The sequence below is a fragment of the Salvia hispanica genome, chromosome 3 (assembly GCF_023119035.1).
Source record: "Salvia hispanica cultivar TCC Black 2014 chromosome 3, UniMelb_Shisp_WGS_1.0, whole genome shotgun sequence".
Taxonomy (NCBI): domain Eukaryota; kingdom Viridiplantae; phylum Streptophyta; class Magnoliopsida; order Lamiales; family Lamiaceae; genus Salvia; species Salvia hispanica.
The window spans coordinates 3,863,109-3,882,076 of NC_062967.1; the positions used below are offsets into that span (position 1 = coordinate 3,863,109).

At 34.9% G+C, this 18,968-nt stretch overlaps 2 protein-coding genes across 2 annotated transcripts; both read left to right on the top strand.

The window, feature by feature from the left end:
• Nucleotides 1-483: 483 nt before the first annotated feature.
• LOC125215455 lies at nt 484-1,151 on the top strand. Its single transcript, XM_048116875.1, has 2 exons — nt 484-732; nt 816-1,151. Exons 1-2 carry the CDS (start codon nt 484-486, stop codon nt 1,149-1,151), a joined length of 585 nt encoding a protein of 194 aa, XP_047972832.1.
• A 15,573-nt stretch (nt 1,152-16,724) lies between these two features.
• On the top strand, nt 16,725-18,521 carry LOC125214673 (B2 protein). Its single transcript, XM_048115790.1, has 4 exons — nt 16,725-17,511; nt 17,750-17,850; nt 17,967-18,161; nt 18,259-18,521. The coding sequence occupies exons 1-4, from the start codon at nt 16,902-16,904 to the stop codon at nt 18,298-18,300; spliced, it is 948 nt and encodes a 315-aa protein (XP_047971747.1). The 5' UTR covers nt 16,725-16,901; the 3' UTR covers nt 18,301-18,521.
• Nucleotides 18,522-18,968: the final 447 nt, after the last annotated feature.

Here is an 18,968-nt window from a genome sequence, read left to right on the forward strand (position 1 = left end):
TATAAAGAAAGTGTCTAATTTTATGAGATTAGTTATACTATAAATAAAGTATACTCCTATTTTGTATGTTAAATAAAAAAAATTAAATAGAAAAAAATAATAAAAAAGATAGTTGTATTTTAATTTTCCAAAAATTAGTCAATCTTTGTTGGAAATTCTTTTGGATATGAGAAGAAATACCGAAATAGTACTATAAGTCTTTACTTAAGGTATTTTATATACAGTAAGGGCATCCGCAATGTGGACAATGCGGTGTACGATGCATCATCAGCCACTGGAGCATCGCGGACGATGTGCGGAGGATACCCATCGTCCGTCGCATCGTCCGCCACTGTAAACGACGCGGACGATGCTCACGCGTTTTGTTTTTTTTTTTTCCAATTTTTTTGCTTATTTAAACACTACAATTCTCTACCATTTCACACACTCCAATTTCACATCTCTTCAATTTCTCTTCAATTATTCTCTCTCATCGTCTCAAAAATGAATCCCGACGACTACGATTTGAGTACATCGGATGGCTGCAGACGGGCCTTGACTCGAGCCTTGTTCGATGCCGTTAATGAAGCCAAGGCAAAATTCTGGGCACAAATGCAGCGGGAGCAGGCGGCGGTGGAGGCGCGGGTCCCTCACCCGATACAAAGTCAAACGTATGTCCCCTGCGAGCACGACGTAGCGCACGAACGTCTGTTCGCAGATTATTTTGCCGAGAATCCAAGGTGGGGCCCGAATGTTTTTCACCGACGTTTTAGAATGAGCCGAGATCTTTTTCTCCGCATTGTGCACACGTTGAGGGACGTGATGAGTACTTCCAGTATCGGGAAGACGGGATCGGCAGACCCGGACTTACGCCGTTGCAGAAGTGCACGGTTGCGATCCGCCAGTTGGCCTACGGCACAACAGCAGATATGTTCAACGAGTACCTTCACGTCGGGGATACAACTGGCCGCGAATGTCTCAAGAAATTTTGTAAGTTAGTTGTGGAGGCTTTTGGCGACACATATTTGCGACGCCTGACTGCTGATGATTGCCAGAGCCTGATGCGGATGCACGAGACGGTGCACGACTTCCTTGGGATGCTAGGGAGCATCGACTGTATGCACCGGCAAGTGGAAAAACTGTCCGACGGCGTGGAGAGGCCAATTTACTAGCGGCTACAAGGGCAGCCACCCGACGATGATCCTAGAAGCCGTCGCTGACCACCGCCTTTGGATCTCGGCATACCTACTTTGGTGTAGCCGGGTCGAACAACGACATCAACGTCCTCAACTCGTCCACCCTATTCGCCGATCAGTGCAGGGGTCGCGGTCCGGCCATCCAGTTCACTGCCAACGGCCGCTCACATCATATGGGGTACTACTTGGCCGATGGCATATACCCAAGGTGGCCTGTTTTTTTGAAGACGATCAGCTGCCCAATTGGTGAGAGGAGAGTCTTGTTTGCGGCAAAGCAGGAGTCCGCGCGGAAGGATGTGGAGCGGGCTTTTGGGGTGCTCCAATCGCGGTGGGCACTTAAAAGGTCCGGCGCGTTTCTGGTACAAGGAAGTCATCGCCGACGTCATGTATGCGTGCATCATCATGCATAACATGATAGTCGAACAAGAACGTGGACATGTCACCAACTGGGTGGATGAAGAAGTTTGGAACCGCAACCGCCGCCGTTGAGAAATTGTAGTTTTTTTTATTTCGTATTGTAATGTTTGAATTTTAATGAAATGAAGTTATTTTTCCAAATTTTGAAGTATTTAAATATTCAAATAATAGATAAAATGCTTTGGGCGATGCTTAGGGTGGACTATAGTCCGTCCCACTACAGGTGAAATAGGATGAGGATAAATTGCTGATGTGGCGATGCATAGGACATCGCTTAGGGCGTCCCATCGTGGATGCCCTAAGAGGTTTCTAATATGTAATAAGTTGTTAGCTTTTATTTCCAACCATATGTTGGATTTCGAGTTTTTCTATTTGATAAGAAATCCAATCGATAAACTTTACCTTGAATGCAAAAACCTGAGTTTTAGATGGTTATGGACTGTAGAATGAATATATAATATTATTTGGCCTAAATGATTTGACCACCCTTTGTTATAGTAGTAGTTATATTTTATTGGGGGAAAAAACAAAAATTTAAGACAATTTACCTAAAATATCATTTTTTATTCTCCAAAAACAATATTCTTCTATTCTTTTCTATTCTCTTCTCTTCAATTCTTTTCTCTTCATGAACTTCATAACTATTTGATTGTAACACTCCGTCTCGCATAATATTGACAAAAAATTAATTTTTCATTATCACATATAGTTATATTATTGGTTGTTGGTGGATGAGAGGTAGCATCTATTTAATACATAGGTCCTTGATTAATCGCTTAACTCTTACTCGATCTACTTATATTGTACCCAATATTCTGACCAAGGGTTTTGGTAATAATTAAATGTCACAATTAAGACCAGTACCCAATTGAAAGAGAATTGGATAATAATAAAATGAATCTTACTCTCATGTTTCTTGAGGATTTCTGAGCGAATATACCAATGTTTCCTATAATTGACCTTTCTCTTGTCCTCACTTCCACTAGTTAGCTTATTGGGTCGGCTATTACCCAATATTAATACTATTATTTTTGAATTATTTAAAAAATTTCGTATCAGGTGCCATGATTTGTGAGGTTATATGCCTCCAATTATCTTATCTCATTTTTTCAAACATAAGAAAAAACATTTATCTACGTAAATTTGTATGTGATAATGTGAACATTATTCTCGTTTAATTTGTATTAGCATCAGTTTTTTCATTTTATCTAATTAATTATATTTTAGTACCTTAAAAATCATGATTTGATATTAATTTTAAGTTATGAAAAATTAGATCATGATTTGTTTATTTCTTATGTCATTCCAAAATGAAATAAAAATAAATCAATCTTCAACTATGTTATTTAGTTACGGCAATAATTAATTTTAAGGTAATTAAATCGAATATACAGTAAACTATAGTATCATCTGTAGCATTTCACAAAAATACTCCTGTCATTTTTGTAATACACGAAAAATTACTTTCTTAAAGATAATATTCTCTTCATGCACTATTTAAAAAATTATTTTAACTAGATACGAATTTTTAGAAATTGTTTAACTCTATGAAGAAAAATAAATAAAAAAGTAAGTGGAATATGCAACTTATTTTTTATATTAGTAATAGATGGAGTAATAGATTATGAATGTAAAATTTTGTTGAATACCGGATCAGTACATCAAATTAAAATTAAAGATTCTTTAACATCTGAAAATAACAAAATCCATCTTTTCAAGGAGGAGAAAGGAAGTTACTATACAGTACTATTTCAATATTTTGGAATTTATATTCACTAAGAAAAAGGAGGATGAAATACAGACCTTTTATATCTGTGGATGAGAAAGTTTTGTCCGAATTAATTGCATCAGAAGTGACAGGCTCTCCATATGCTGGACAAAAGTGGTTTCAACACATTTTGATGATATATATTCAACACAATAATTATTCAAACTTTTTTGTTTCTCACCTGTCAATAATGACCAAACTTATACCTTGGTCAATGCGCAAACTCATATACACACACATACCTAGAGGAAAAAAAAATCAAACCAAATTTATTCCAAGTTTTTTAGGGATAAAAGCACGTGAGCTAGTATCTCCATTGTTTCAATTTAAGCGATGCATTTCATTTTAGCGCGATAATTAAGAATTGCTTAAATAAATAAATAACAAATGCTCCGTATAGAATCTGCCACTTACTCTGAAATGGAGAGAGTATAATATTAGTACTAGCTTTGAAAAATACTCCAGTTAATATTGAAATGTTACTTACTTTTCTAACTTAAAAGATGTTTACACTATCTCTTGAAAATTAATACTCCACCGAAGATGAGTGCTTTCAATTATGGATCTCCATCCATGTCTCTTATATATCTCTTAATCGTCTTATCTCTTCATTATTTATGAGTCCACTTGAACCGGAAGAAGACCCCCCTGCATCATCGGTTGGCGTGCCCTCTTGTGAGGTGTTGCCTTCGCCGCCATCACTAGACCAGTAGTGGCCACGCGTCGTGTGCTTCGTGCGTTTTGAGCCCGAGCCCGACTCGACACCTCTAGCCCACCTTTTAAGGTGGTGGACGTGCGACCAAACTTCGACATACTTGAAATCTTTACCGACGCCGTCTTTGAAGACCCGCAACGCCGCTCTCAGAATGTCGGCTCCACTGGCTCCGCTTTGGTAATTCGCCTCTTCTGCCCTGTATATCGCACAAAATTTTTTGACATCTTTGTCGTATCGGTCCCAATGACTGCGGAGCATCTTCACGTTGCGGGCAAAGGTCTTCTTCGGCCTTCGTGCGTTGTAAACTTCGGTGACTTTTTTCCAGAAGCACAAGTGGGTTTGTTGATTCCCGACGACGGGATCGTATGAGACGCTGATCCAAGTGTCATACAGCGCCAACGTCTCATTTTCGCTGTATGGATGACGCCCGCCGTCCCCCACAACCTCGTGCTGGTCGCCCTCTTCCTCCTCGGCATTGACGCGGATCCTGCCGGAGCCTCCACCTATTGGCTAGTCGGGCAAAGTGCGTTCGGGCGGCAAAAAATTCTCCGGAATTTGGGATAATCCCGGCGATTGCCCATACCTCTGGGGGAGGGACGATAGTATCCATACACATCAAAATGTGGTGTTTGGGACACCGGCGGAGTCGTCGAGGCTTGGGTGCCCGGCGACGAACCGGGAGTACCCAAAAAGTTGTACATGCTCGCCCAATCGTCGAACGAGTTCAAGTCTAACCCGCCAGAGCGCTGTCTGCCGCTGCCGCCGCTGGAGTTTCCATCGTCGGACATTTTTTCAACAATTGGAGAGAAAGGAATAGATGAGTGTAGTGTTTGTGTGTAAAATGATGAATGGAAGAGGAATGAGAGTAGTGTTTGTGTGTAAAATGGTGAATGGAGTATTTATAAAGTAATAAAAGAAAAAAAAATTAAAATTCGACCGTTTAAAAGAAAATTTTATTTTTTTCGAATTTTTTGAATTAAAAAAAAATAAAATTATTACGTCATAATTCCGACGCCCACTCGCGGGCCGGCGAGTGGGCGTCACGCCATCGCTTAGCGCGCGCCACGTGGCCCGCGCGCGTGGCTCGCCAGCTCGAGGCCGGCCTCTTCCGGACGCGTCGCGCGACGAGATGTCGCGTCTCGTCGAGACGAGACGAGCGTCGCAACGCTGTCTCTTCTCGTCGAGACGAGACCGAGACAGCATCGAGCCGCGATGCGGATGCTCTAAAAGTAACCCGATTTGCTTGTTTCAAGATTTACATCTTTCTTGAGCTTTAGATATAACTTTATACTATTAGGCATAGTGTTTAGATTTATTTGATTTCGTATTTAGCATGTTTACTAGTTTTATTTTAGCCTTCTTTGAGATACTACTACTTGGATCGATTTACTGTATTAAGTTAAATCTTGTACTATCATTAAAGGCGACAACATGGTATAGGTGAAATATTAGATTAATTTTAATCCTTTTGATCACAAAGATTTACAATGAATGTACTGGATGAATGAAACACGTGAATTCGAGTCCATACGGGGCAAAAAAAAATTATGTTTATACATTCATTTTTTTTTCAGTTTTTTTTTTTTATTGAAGGGGGAAGAGGAGAATTTCATGATCGATGTATTGAAGGAAAGGTAGTTCAAAAATAAAATTATAATACTCACACCATTTAACAAGTTTAGATGTCCCAAATAAGTCAATAGCATTATTCAAACGCAAACAAGAATAAAATAAAAAAAATAATTAAATTATTTGCGTTCAGTTTGACTTGACTCAAACAAAATGCCGGATGTTGTTGGCCTGTGCATTTTAAGAATTTGCGAAAACATACACGTCTAGTATTAAACAAATTAAATGGATATTATAAATTTTTGTCTCTATCCTAATCCTAAACTTAATTATTGAAGATGGAACATATAAGTGGAACAAAATATAAGCAATAAAAGAAAAGGTTCAAACAAATTAAATGGATATTATAAATTTTTGTCTCTATCCTAATCCTAAACTTAATTATTGAAGATGGAACATATAAGTGGAACAAAATATAAGCAATAAAAGAAAAGGTTCATTTTACTGATTCTGGATAATCTAATTAAAAATGCGCAAATATAATCTTGAATTTGAAGTTTGAATTGAAGAACCAGGAATCTGGTAGCTTTAAAATTAACAAAAAATTAAGTGCCTACATTAATATCATCACCTCTTCATCATCAGTGACAGTAGCTATTTACTTATTTATTACTATATGATCTACTATACTACGACCGACAAAATTAGTAGGAGTTGTAGCTTTTATTATAAAATAATTTGAGTAAATATCACCTAAAAAGTGACGAGTTATGCCATTCAAGGCTCCGAAAATAAACGCAGGATATTTTTAATACAAATAAAAAAAAAATTAAGTCTTATTTTTGATAAAATAGGAATAATTTACAACTTAAAGCAATATTCATCTAAACATATTTGCATACCTAATAAAGCAAAACGAATTATATATATATACTCCATAAAACAATGTTTTTATCTGAAAAAACACGTGTGAAATACTATGTCTAAAAGAAAAAAACAACACATAAACAGGCTAAACAAAACTCGTGTTTGAAAAAACACGTCAAAACTCGTGTTTGGAAAAACACGTGTGAAATACTTTGTCTAAGCATTTCCTCTTTGACCGTAATTAGTGAGTGGTTTTGGATTCAATTCAACTTATTCACTTTTAACTACTGACATCACATACACTCTTTATTATCCCCTAGATAATGAAACAAGTATGAATATTATATCATCCATAAAATAGTGGTGTTTAAATAACTTCTTTTTTTTGAATTATTAGTTGATTGGACATGTAATAAAATAATGAAGGCAACTTTTCACTTTGTCCCCTCAAAAGGATATAAAATGTGAAGCATCTTTAATGTTCCTTAACTGTACGATGATTAATTTGATTTTGATCCAGAAATAAAGGAGTCAAGAAGAGCGGAAATTTATTCCTCAATTACCAATGAATGTATTGAATAATAGTATACAATGTGTAAAAACATAAAAATTTTATCTAACTGTGAAACATTTAATGTACAAAATAATTTAAATAAATATTGCATCGGAAGCTCAATATAGAGAGCAAATCATTCCCTCGGCAAAATAGAAAGTTAGAAACTAAACAATTTGAAAAAGTAAATACCACATTAAATGATAAGTACAATACCATATATAATGTGAGAGATTTATAACATCACATACAAACAAGACTTGGATCTAAACTTTATAGCTAAGACGAACCTTGTCACGTTTCACCTTTGTTACTTGAGCTAGGTCTTATTGCACGATAACTAATTGGTAAATAGTTTTATAGCATTCCTTCAAATTTGAGGGCTACGTCAGCAAAGTTTTCTTTCAAATTTGAGGTTTCTTTTCATTAATTAGGAGTAATTAGTTCTTTATGACGGGGATTACCGTCCTAGATTAAGAGCAACAAATTAACCAACTTTTTATCAGCTTTAGAGAGAGTGGAGAAGGAATAGAAAGAGTCACGACAAACCAATTACGTCGAGGTTATGTGACTGCCTGTCTGTCTAATTAGGCTAACACCTTCAATTTATTATGCTAATTACGTTAAAAGCTTTATTTGTTTATTAATTATTGATCCCACCGTTAAATATATATCTTGAAAAGGCCCTTAGTCTGCTTTTCAACCGACCCTTCAACCCCCTAAAGAGTTGCATTCTTAAATACTATAAACAATACTTATAATAAAGAAATTTGAGGAAATAATATACTAGTATTTATTTATAGGCCTTAGTTTTTGTAGCAATTACAAATTAAACATGATCATTATCAGGTGATTAACTCATGGCACCAGAAAATTGAAACTGGGCCATGGGACAAATTTTAGAGAAGTTGTTGTGATGGGATAATTTTGTTTTTACTAAAATTGGTTAATAATGTCAGTCATAGTGTAAAATAGATAAATAGTGGTAATAATTAATTCCACCCATGTGGACGGCAGTTTGGTAAGTTTGGTTGAAATTTTGATGAAATTTTCCAGCATTCACCTCCCATCGTTCAAAATAAATGATTTGTCCCACTGAGCAACATGAAAGTAAAAAAATATTGAATCATGTGTAGTCGACCTACTATTAATTTTATGTCCATTATTTTGATGAATTTACGGAAACATAACAATCACCTCCGTTTCAACGTTGCCATGATCAACTCAAAATGAACAAATATGGCCAATAATTGGTTAAGAATGCAGCATGTTACATGTCATCAATTGGTCCAACCAAAGCCATAGTAGTATATAATAAGATTGCATCCAAAATTAGGCCAATTCAGGCACTATGGAGTATCTACCCCATTTGCTTAGCACAGATGCAATAATGTCAGAAAATTTAATGCTAAATTTTTTATTAGGTACTTAATCTGGCCTTCGTTATGGTAACCGGTATCCAACAATTTTAATTTATCATCTAATTCTCCTAGCCCAATAAAAGCTGTTTGTAAAGTTCAGATATAAAATATACTGTGAGGTCATGTTGTAAAAAGGAAGTTGGTAGTATTATACTAGTATATTTGTTAAAGCCAAATTCAAAAATTATGATTTGTTTTTATGATCTATTTTCTGTGAATAAAAAAGTGTTTGTAAGATTGAAAGATAGTGTAGGGAGTAAATTACAATAATTAATGATATTACTGTAATGTTGAAAAAAATGTTTTGAGTAGTAGTAGTACTATAAAACAAAACAAAATGTATTTTCTTAATTAGATATTTATTGTTCGCTTACCTACCAACAGGTCCAACAAAAACGAGCAAAACAATTGTAGTCATCAAATTGACATAAACAACTTATTCTTGAAACAAAGGTTTAGGAAGGCGGCAACAACTATTTAATAGTAAAATTTATTTTTATTTCCTGATGGGGCTAAGTGAATCACCAATTTATGGTAAGTCAATAAATTTTTATTCTTCTTTTTACCTTTAATTAATGAGGCCAAGTTTAAATTATGAGTTTTGTTCAAACATAATTACTTAAACAAAGTTTTGCAAGAAACAAGGACGTACTATATATATAATTTAACATACGAAATTAAAGAGTGACGAAATGGCATCATAGAATAAAATTAATTAAGTTTAAAATGATTTCGATTCTTGAAGCATATTCCAATATCAAATCGAATCGAAATATTATTTTTCCTTGTTGATTGTGAGATGTCCATCCAGCTCCAATGAGTTAATCAACTCTAGTTAGCCATGTGATGTTACTATTAGTGCAGTAATTAATAACCATCACTTTCTCAAAAACATTATCATCAGCTCTAAAATAAAGTTAAATATATATTTAGGTTGGCTGCAACTTTCATGAAAAAGCAAGAAGCATATTTAAAAACTCCAATGTGGACTTAACTTTGAAGATTAAATAAAAGGCGCCTTCTATAATAAGAATAAACATAGCCATTGTTTTGGAAGCCAAGTTGCATAAAATGGTTTGTTGATAGTTGAATCTCACTATATGTGTGCAATAGGCCTATTAATGCACTAGACATCTAAGTGATCATGACGGACAAGATGACGTTTTGTGTCACACTATATATTAAGAATTTACTTTGGAAATCATAGTACTTTTCTGCGTAGTAGTATATCTTTGCTTGTTAAAAATAAAATAAGATCAAATCAAATTGGTTCTTAGGTAGCAATATTACTTCATTTTTATTGTTTCTTTATAATGTCAAATGTTGGTGGTTTAATGTGTCCGGGCAAATAAAGAAAAGGACAATTATTATTACTACTACCTTGGAAGTAAATTGACAAAAATGCCATTATAGTTAAAAAGTTAGTGAAAATGATAAAAATATCTCAAAATAGTGCAACAAATGCATTGCAAAGTGAAACATGGGAATTATTGGACACTATGAAGTACTGTGCCTTGTTTTTTTTCTACCAAAGTCAATAATTAGCAAAGCAAACTAGGTGGTGAAATGCTTCCACAAGTTGCAATATGTGGTCTTCCACCCAACAATGAAACTCACTGGAAATTAATCAGCATTTGAATTTCACCCCAACATAGGTCCCAAAAGCAGGATTCCATCATATTCAAAACACCATATATCTTGTCACATCACCACACTTCATTTTCAATTTCCATTTCCATTTCCTCCCCCACTTGGCAAAATTCAAATACACCAAACCATGAACAATAAAACATAATGGGATGCTTCAGCTAACATTCTTGGTGACATTCCAATGCCCAGAATCTGACCATGAAAACAACGTTTTCATTTACCAGGAACAAATTTGTGTCATCCTGTCCCCTCCAACATTTTAGTGCAATTCAAAAATAGGGGAGATATTAGACATACCAAATCCATGTGTTCTTATTCTTATTGATGGATAATCAATGTTCTTCTTGAGTTTAATACTCCCACCAAATTAGCTTAACCGAATCCAAATGAGTTAGATATGGCTGCAAAGATTGAGATTAATAGCAATATAGCAACAACTTAATACTTTGATCTGGACAACTTGATATAGTAATTGCTAGAAAGATGGCAGCACAAGGATAAGACGGCATTATACCAATATTAAGTTGATGTTGTTTGGGGACCGTGTCGATCGAGACATCACCTTCCAAGTCATGCACAGATGATCAAGAATCAAGAAATGCAGTCGCACACATGGATATAACCATGTATCCGTGTTGAGTGCTTTGATGGTTGAAATTACTTCTAGTCCCCACTTGATCATGTGAGTTATAGCAATCTTAGTAAGTTTTGGATTTTGATTAAAACATCATAACAAAATGTTCAATAGTATTTGATCAAGCATGCATTTTTATATACCTTGTTGCCATTCATCTTTATCTCTGATGTATCTTTCAACGCCTTTTTTATTGCAATAACCTCAGCTAAGTGTTACTGTTGCATGAGCATTAATATAGTTGTCCTAATTCATCATAAAAACTTTAACCACCTAATATTGAAAGATATTTAGTAAGTTAGGCCTCATCATTAGGCCAGTGTGTATAGCCAGCCAGCAATGCAGACCCCATGTTTGTGATTGAATAGGGAATGAAAAATGGAGTAATTTTGTTATATCCCTTCTGGACCAAGGCCTCCCCACTCCACTGCTGAATGCTGTGATGCCTCCCATCAGCACGCCTATTCGAGCCTTTTTTCAAACAAATTATGTTCAAGAATCAAACTCCAAATAATCATTCATTTGAAATGCTTATAGTGTCACGAAGTGGTTGGGTGAGGGATGCATACTCATCCAGGCGGCGGCGATCATTCTTGCCATCAATGCAGCCCGTGGAAGAGTAATCGCATAGCTTCCCAGCAAACCTCACAGAAGCATCAAATATGTCTATAAAAGTGATGCCACTCACTCCATGAAGGAGTTTGTGTAGAATGTCTCGATATCGCGGTCAGAGACCAAAACAAGCCCCATTCCTCTTTTTAGGATCTGTTTCCCTCTTTGGAGCTGAAACTGTTGGGCCACCCATCATTGCCTTGATCTTTTACGAATGTGTCATACAATTAGGACATCAACATTAACAAAAAAAATCTCATTGCCAAAGAAAGCAAGCTCAGAGGTTGGGTAAACAACACTACAAGATAGCAACATGAAGATGTATGTAGTTAGATGAGAAACTAGAACTAAAATCAACAATAGTACATTATTATAGCCTGAAAGTATTACAATATTACTAACAAATTCCTACTGCATGACAATCAGACATTACTTTGATCAATCTATATTGGCTAAACACATTAAAATGACGCATTTGTGACATCATGCTTGATTACACACCAAATAATTATGAATAATGGCATTGACATCTTGGTGATGTTTTGAAGAGCAAAGCAGAAGAAGATGCTGCAAAAGCAATGCTAGCCAATCTTTGACACTAATTTCCCTTACCAAAATCATGATTTAATTATAAGAAATCAATGGGGAGAGTCCCATTGCAAAATGATAGAGATTTGAGGAACAAGAAAACAAGAAGATGTTGTACAAAGTTGATGGAATTAAATTAACAAAGAGGGCTTTTCTTATTTTAATGTTCTTTTTTCTCCTCGTTTAATATGAGGGAAGGAAATTTACCAATGTAAGATTTATTTAAATTATTTTAGATGTGAATTTAGTATATCACTTTCAATTGAATTTAAAATGTGAACTGCATTAGTAATATGACAAAGCTAGCTAGAAAAAGGTGAATAATTGAATTTAAAATATTAAATTTGCTTAATTACTTTTGGAATTATTAATTGGATCAAATTTCTTTTCTTCAAATTCAGATTTTCGCTTTTAATTTGAATTGGATTTTTAATAGAAAATTCTTAAAATTTAATTTGTATTCAATATATATTTTTATAGATATTTATGCAAATATTATTTTATCTAGTTATTTCATATAATGTTTATAATTTTATTATGGATATTTTGGGATTTTTTGAATAGATCATATTTATAGTTTGTTTGTATTTCGTTAAAAAATTTGGATTTTAAAAATACGAATTTTCACATAGTTGAATTATTTTCAATTTATGTTTTCTTCAAATTCGAATTCTTTTATCGATTCAGATTAGTTAAATAGTCTATAAATGGTTCGCGCCAAATGATTTGGACCATTTGGTAATGTGGGATTCAAATCATGGGTATAATGAACTAAATTAATGGTTAATAAATCAATTATGATATATACTAGTAGAATAAAAAGACTAATAAATCAAGTTATGATATACTAGTAGAATAAAAAGACAAGGCATATTTTTGTTAGATGACCAAATTATGGTGGTTTTCCAAGTCAAAACTTCACAACATTAGTTATGGGTTTTGGCCCATGTATAACGACTACATGATAGATGAATTAGTGGGTCGAAAAATCTATTGTATTGAATTATTTGATTGACTTGTGAGTTGTTCAACTTCTTTTTCTGGACTTATTCAAACACCAATTTTACCATAACAAACTACTACTAATTTCATTTGATGTGGAAATGGTCACTAAATCAAGTCTTTTCATACGTACATACTTTGACATGTTACTGTTTGGTGGTATATATACTATACTGTATTTAATAATTTAATTTAGAGCTGATGCAATTTCTATTGTTACTTGCAAAATAAAATCTTACACAATTTTTATATGTTTCGTATTTTCAGTTCTCACGGAGTACTATTTTTTATGTTCATCCAATTTCAAAATTGATTGGTGATAATTTTTACTGTATTATATGGAGATAAATTCATTCTCCAGTAGTATTATGTCATTCCATCTTAGAGACTTAGACAAATCATTAATTAATTTATTCAATAGATCCCTCCTCACATCTGTTTCCATTTTTTGTATTTTGACATTTATTGGTTGATTGAAATATCAATTTTAGTCAGTCAAAGGTTTGGTCAAGTCATTCCATTGATATATAATTCAGACAAATTACATCTAGAAAGTTACTACAACCGTAGTCTAGTCATATTTAGGGAAGGAAAATAGGCAAGTTAGTGAAACTTACTGCAATAAGTTTCAAAAAATTATCTTTAGATTAACTTAAATACTTTTATTGGATAAGTATAAGATCAAATACAAAGTTGGCTACATGTCAGAAACTAAATTTGCCATGTTTAATTGAGGACCAAATCTAAATCAGCATTAAATTGCCACTGCAATCTCATTGATTTATCAGCCTCAGTTGTACTTAATTTTACATATCTTTTTTTTCTTTAGTTGGGGAGTGAGAGGTTGGGGCCGGTGAATCGGTGATAATCACTTCTTAAATACTATATTGTTTACATATTTTGGTAGTATATTAATTCCTATTAATTAGTACGTGTATATTTATCCAATTGATCAGTGGGCCTAAATATATTAATTTCTTACATAGTTTGAATGAAATTGTACCGGATACTATCCACTTTTTATTCTTTTAATTTCATAAGTTTTTTAAAATTTTCGATTTTAGCTTCAAAGCTATACTATTGTGTTGGCTAATACTTGGACCAGCTATCCCACCCAATTACCCATTGAGGTGCCTACAAATCAGTGCCGAGAAGAATAATCACTCGATCCGCCGGTGGATATCCTTGGTAATTACAAAAAAAATTTATAAAAAATAACATATTGAAAAGTACTCATTAATTATTGACGGTAATGAACTTGGCTGAAATTCAGTAAACCATACTTCACCCTATTTCGCTAAGGCTAGGGTTTCAAAAGTTGGTAGAGAAAATAGAGAAAGTAAAATAAATGATAAAAATTAGAAATTTAATGTATTTTTTGATTTATCTAGAAATTCTACTAGGTATTTCATTAATTCTATTTTACAATCTGAGAAATAATCAACAAAAATCCTGGAAAGGAGTTTATAATTACACTGAAGCCAAAATTATGAAATTACATGATGAAGAATTAAATCCAATAAGCGTAGCATTGAGACGTGGTCTCGGAAATGACTTGGAACGCGGATATTGCGACAGGGCAAGGCTCGGTCCGTGTGGGCGGCTCATGGGGGTGTGGTGGGCTTGGACTTGGTGCTAGGGCATCCGTATAAAAAATTTACAACACCAAACATCGGGATTCCTTATCTGAATAGCAATAATTAGGAAAATGCATAATTAAAATCCAATCATATTATTTCCACCTTTTATCTTCTCATCATTACAGCATCGTCCCGTTACGCGCGTATCAATAATTTCTCAAATATTCTTAATAATTTTACGCGTAATTGTGGGATTAAATCCAAAATATAGCGATCATGTAAAAACACGTGTCCCGTTTAGGACAAATATAATCTTAATTACAAGGAATAAGACTTGTGAATAATTATTAAAAAATATAAAAAAATAAAAACATTAAAGCTAGTAATATCGGCCCGACGAATAGCAGCCCGACCCGGGAAGCCAGCTGGGTCCCATGTGTTTAAGTAGAAGACACGTGCAGCTCCCTTAATACATAAGCAAATATTCATTTCAGTGTGAACTCAATCCTTCACTTGGAATGCAATGGTTCACTCTGACCTTCTAGAATTTTATTTTCGATTATTTCCAGAGATAAAAAGTGATTTTTGTAAAAATAAATTAGGAAATATATTAGAAAAAGGATGTAAATAGTGTAAATATATTTTGTTTTATTTTAATCTTATTTTAGGATTGGTGCAGTGGGGTGAAATATGAATCACATAAGTATGACAACATCGGGTAATGTATATTCATAACAATCGGATTTATGCTTAGGAAAGTTAATTACACAATCATAGAAAATCGAGAAAGTTAAAGGACAGCTGTCTTTATATGCATAACTTTACATTCAAAACTTTTAAGCCCAGTTGTTCCTTTAAAAATAAATCCCAAAAATGATTGAAAATTTTCACGTTTTGAAAATATAATAATGAAATTAATACCACATTAAACGTCAATTGTTTAGTCATTTGTAATTAATTTGTTTTTAAATACCACGTCCATAGAATAGAAATAGGTCATATTTCACTTTTCGATCGTCCTATATAAATAGTTCATATTCATTTATAGTAACTTTTTTTCTTCTTTTCTTTTACTTTATCATTTATGGTCTCACACTCGCTACACAATTTCAACTATTTTTTCTCTTTCTTTCTTACTTTATCAATTACACATTAAAACTCGTGTCAACCCTAAATGATCTATTTTTATGAAACGGATGGAGTATTGTGTAACTCAGTTTGTAGTAAATACTTTATAACTTTTTTTGCATGAATTTAGAATTTAGAATTTAGATCGTCTTTATACAATATTGAAACTCAAATTTGTTATAGCTCTTGGATATTATAGGTTTGAATTTTAACATTAATTTTATTTTCAAAGGTATGAATTTTAACATTAATTTTATTTTCGAAGGTATGAAATGACAGATTGAATCATAAGAACTCTTTTTATAACTTTCAACTCAATTTATATACTGCAAAAACATCCATACGCAACCGAGAATAAAAGTGATAATATGAGGCCACAATTGAGATAGAGGGATGAAGTCTTTCTTATCGAGTAATCTTTCCACCACCGCCTCACCGCTTGTCAACTGTGTATCACGTGTTTCTTTCTCTTTCAATTGCACGTTATTGTTCAATTTAGTAAAAAAAAATACCGAAAGGACGAACCAGATGATCAAAAGGCGATCGTGTATCACGAGTTTCTTTCTCTTTTATCATAAACTATTGATAAATCCACCGAAAAAGCAAGACAATCATACAGATAGTCAAAAGAGAAACAACGAATGTAGCCAATATAAGTGCGAGACAATGTGCGTAACAGAGGAAAACCATCAAACATCGATAATATACTATTAACCCAAGATTGAAAACTTTTAAAAAACAATCGCGTGCTTAGCATCTGTTCAAAGCACACCGTCACGTATTTAGTGTTTAAGCACGATGATGCGGTGCCCAAGCGCATGCATTTCATTTCCTAGCGCGACACATAGCCGAAATAGTAGTGATGAGGAGAGAAACTCAAAACTAGACTTCACTTCACTTTCACTATCGGCTAACTTCAAAACCGCGTTTTTGTCGTCATCACACCTAATTCTTCAAACCCTCCACCAAACTTTTTAATTAATCCCCACTCCCATTTTCTCTTTTTTTAATTAACCCAAATTCCATTTCCTTCCTCATTACTTTTCCACACTTAGCTTTGACAAATCCACACGTTATCCCCTCTCCTTCCTCGCACCTTCGCCCCCTTTCTCCCCCATTTATACGGCCCCTCTCTCCATTCCCCTTTACCTTCACCAATTCCTCATCTCATCTACTACTGTTTGCACCGATTAACGATATTTTTTGAGGTTTTAATTCTAAAATGGAGAACAATCAATCCTCGTTTTGGCAGTTCAGTGATAACCTCCGCCTCCAGACGGGGAGCCTGGCCGATCTGTCCCTCAACGACTCAATCTGGAGCACCAACTACGCGGCAAAGCGGACCACCGAGGAGAGGCGCAACTTCGACTTCCGCAACGCCGATCTGAAGTCGGATTTCAACGTAGGGTTCAGCAACGATGCGTGGAAGGCGCCGATCAACGATAGCTTTAACAGCGGAGTCAATTACTCCGGCTACGGATCGGGCTCCACCGGGCTGAACGGCGGGTTTAATAAGGGCGTTTACTCGACGCCGTCGATGAATTTCAACAGCTATTACAGTAAGGGGAAAGGTTTCGCCAATAATGCTGTGGTGAATGGGAAGATTAATAGGGGGAAGAACGACGAGGAGCATGGGGGTAAATTGGGGAAGAAGAATAGGGGGAATAAGGAGACCGGTAAGGATAGTAACGGCGACAACAAGACGGCGGTTGATAAGAGGTTTAAGACGCTGCCGCCGGCTGAGGCTTTGCCGAGGAACGAGACCATCGGTGGATATATTTTCGTCTGCAACAACGATACCATGGCTGAGAACCTCAAGCGCCAACTTTTTGGTAAGATTTCTTCTCATTTCTATATCGTTTTTGGTCAATCCCTAAAATATGAATAATTCAATTTTGGTAAAATTGATGGACTCTGTTTATGTTAGTTTTAGTAAAATTTGTGTCAATAATTGCTGAATTTCACGGATCTTTACCAGTGATCGATCACGAATCTAGAGTTGCTGTTTCCAATTTTGGCAGTTTATTTGTGCTGTATAAATCTGTGACCTAAAATTATCCAAAATTTCAGGGCTGCCACCACGCTACCGTGACTCTGTTCGTGCCATAACCCCAGGATTACCCCTCTTTCTGTACAACTACTCAACTCATCAGCTTCATGGAGTTTTCGAGGTTTGTTTTTATCTGAGTTTCTTTAGCTTAATTGTGCTTAATATCAAACTATGATAGTTTAGTTCAACTTGTGCAAATCTATGAATCATGATTGATGTATTGGTGTTCGGTTTCAGGCTGCAAGCTTCGGAGGCACAAACATTGACCCCACAGCTTGGGAGGACAAGAAGAACCAAGGCGAGTCGCGCTTCCCTGCTCAGGTCCGTGTGGTGACGAGGAAGATCTGCGAGCCTCTGGAGGAGGACTCGTTCCGCCCAATCCTCCACCACTACGACGGCCCCAAGTTCCGCCTTGAACTTAACATTCCTGAGGTATTGTTTCATTTTCTTCATGCTTCAGTCACCACTTAACTCAAACTTGCAACATATCAATCAGCTTATCATAATGAATCTGGTTTTGTGATTACAGGCTCTATCCCTTTTGGACATTTTTGATGAGACCAATGCTTAAGATGAATGGTTGATGGATGGATTGAAGGAAGAAGAACAAGGGTAGGCATTTTGGTTGGTTGGTTGTGTATATGTATATAGAAGGAAAGATACATATATCTATCAAAAGGAGTTTTGGGACTTCGTTTGTAATACTACTACAAAATACTCTATACAATTACAAGTAGATTTTAAGTTAATGTTTTCTTGTATAAGTGAATAATACTTTGCTCTTTTCTTCAAGTCAAAGATGCAATAATTTTGATGAAATCTATGTTGTTGCTTTGGTTGCCAACAAATTTGGTGTATTTTTGTGTGGAGGTGCCATACATCTGTCTCTCTTTCTTTCTTTTTTTTGGTTATTGTTGTGGAGATGTGTGCTGTAGCCAGCAATTTCATTTAGGTTGGGAATCGAAATTGAACACAACTTTCAATTTTATATTCCTGCAGTAAGTATATTCGTGCACTCAGATGTGAAATTATTCCCTCTTCAGTTTGATGTTCTATTTTACGAGTTCGGAATTTATGGATAAATTCGATGCTGTCTTCGCTGGTGGATTCACTTTTGTTGATAGTATACATAAATTGGAGTGTTATTGTTAAAAAATTGATGAACTATGACTATGTAATGTGAGGTATATAATTTATGTGAGTTTTGAATCACTTGTTAAGGTGCCAATGTAATGACAC

Excerpts from the sequence above, each read along its gene's own strand:
- LOC125215455 (XM_048116875.1), top strand. The coding sequence starts at position 484 with ATGAATCCCGACGACTACGATTTGAGTACATCGGATGGCTGCAGACGG. Across the intron at positions 733-815 it reads ATCCAAGGTGGGGCCCGAAT|TATCGGGAAGACGGGATCGG; the intron begins GTTTTTCACCGA and ends GAGTACTTCCAG.
- LOC125214673 (XM_048115790.1), top strand. The coding sequence starts at position 16,902 with ATGGAGAACAATCAATCCTCGTTTTGGCAGTTCAGTGATAACCTCCGC. Across the intron at positions 17,512-17,749 it reads CCTCAAGCGCCAACTTTTTG|GGCTGCCACCACGCTACCGT; the intron begins GTAAGATTTCTT and ends CCAAAATTTCAG. Across the intron at positions 17,851-17,966 it reads AGCTTCATGGAGTTTTCGAG|GCTGCAAGCTTCGGAGGCAC; the intron begins GTTTGTTTTTAT and ends GTTCGGTTTCAG.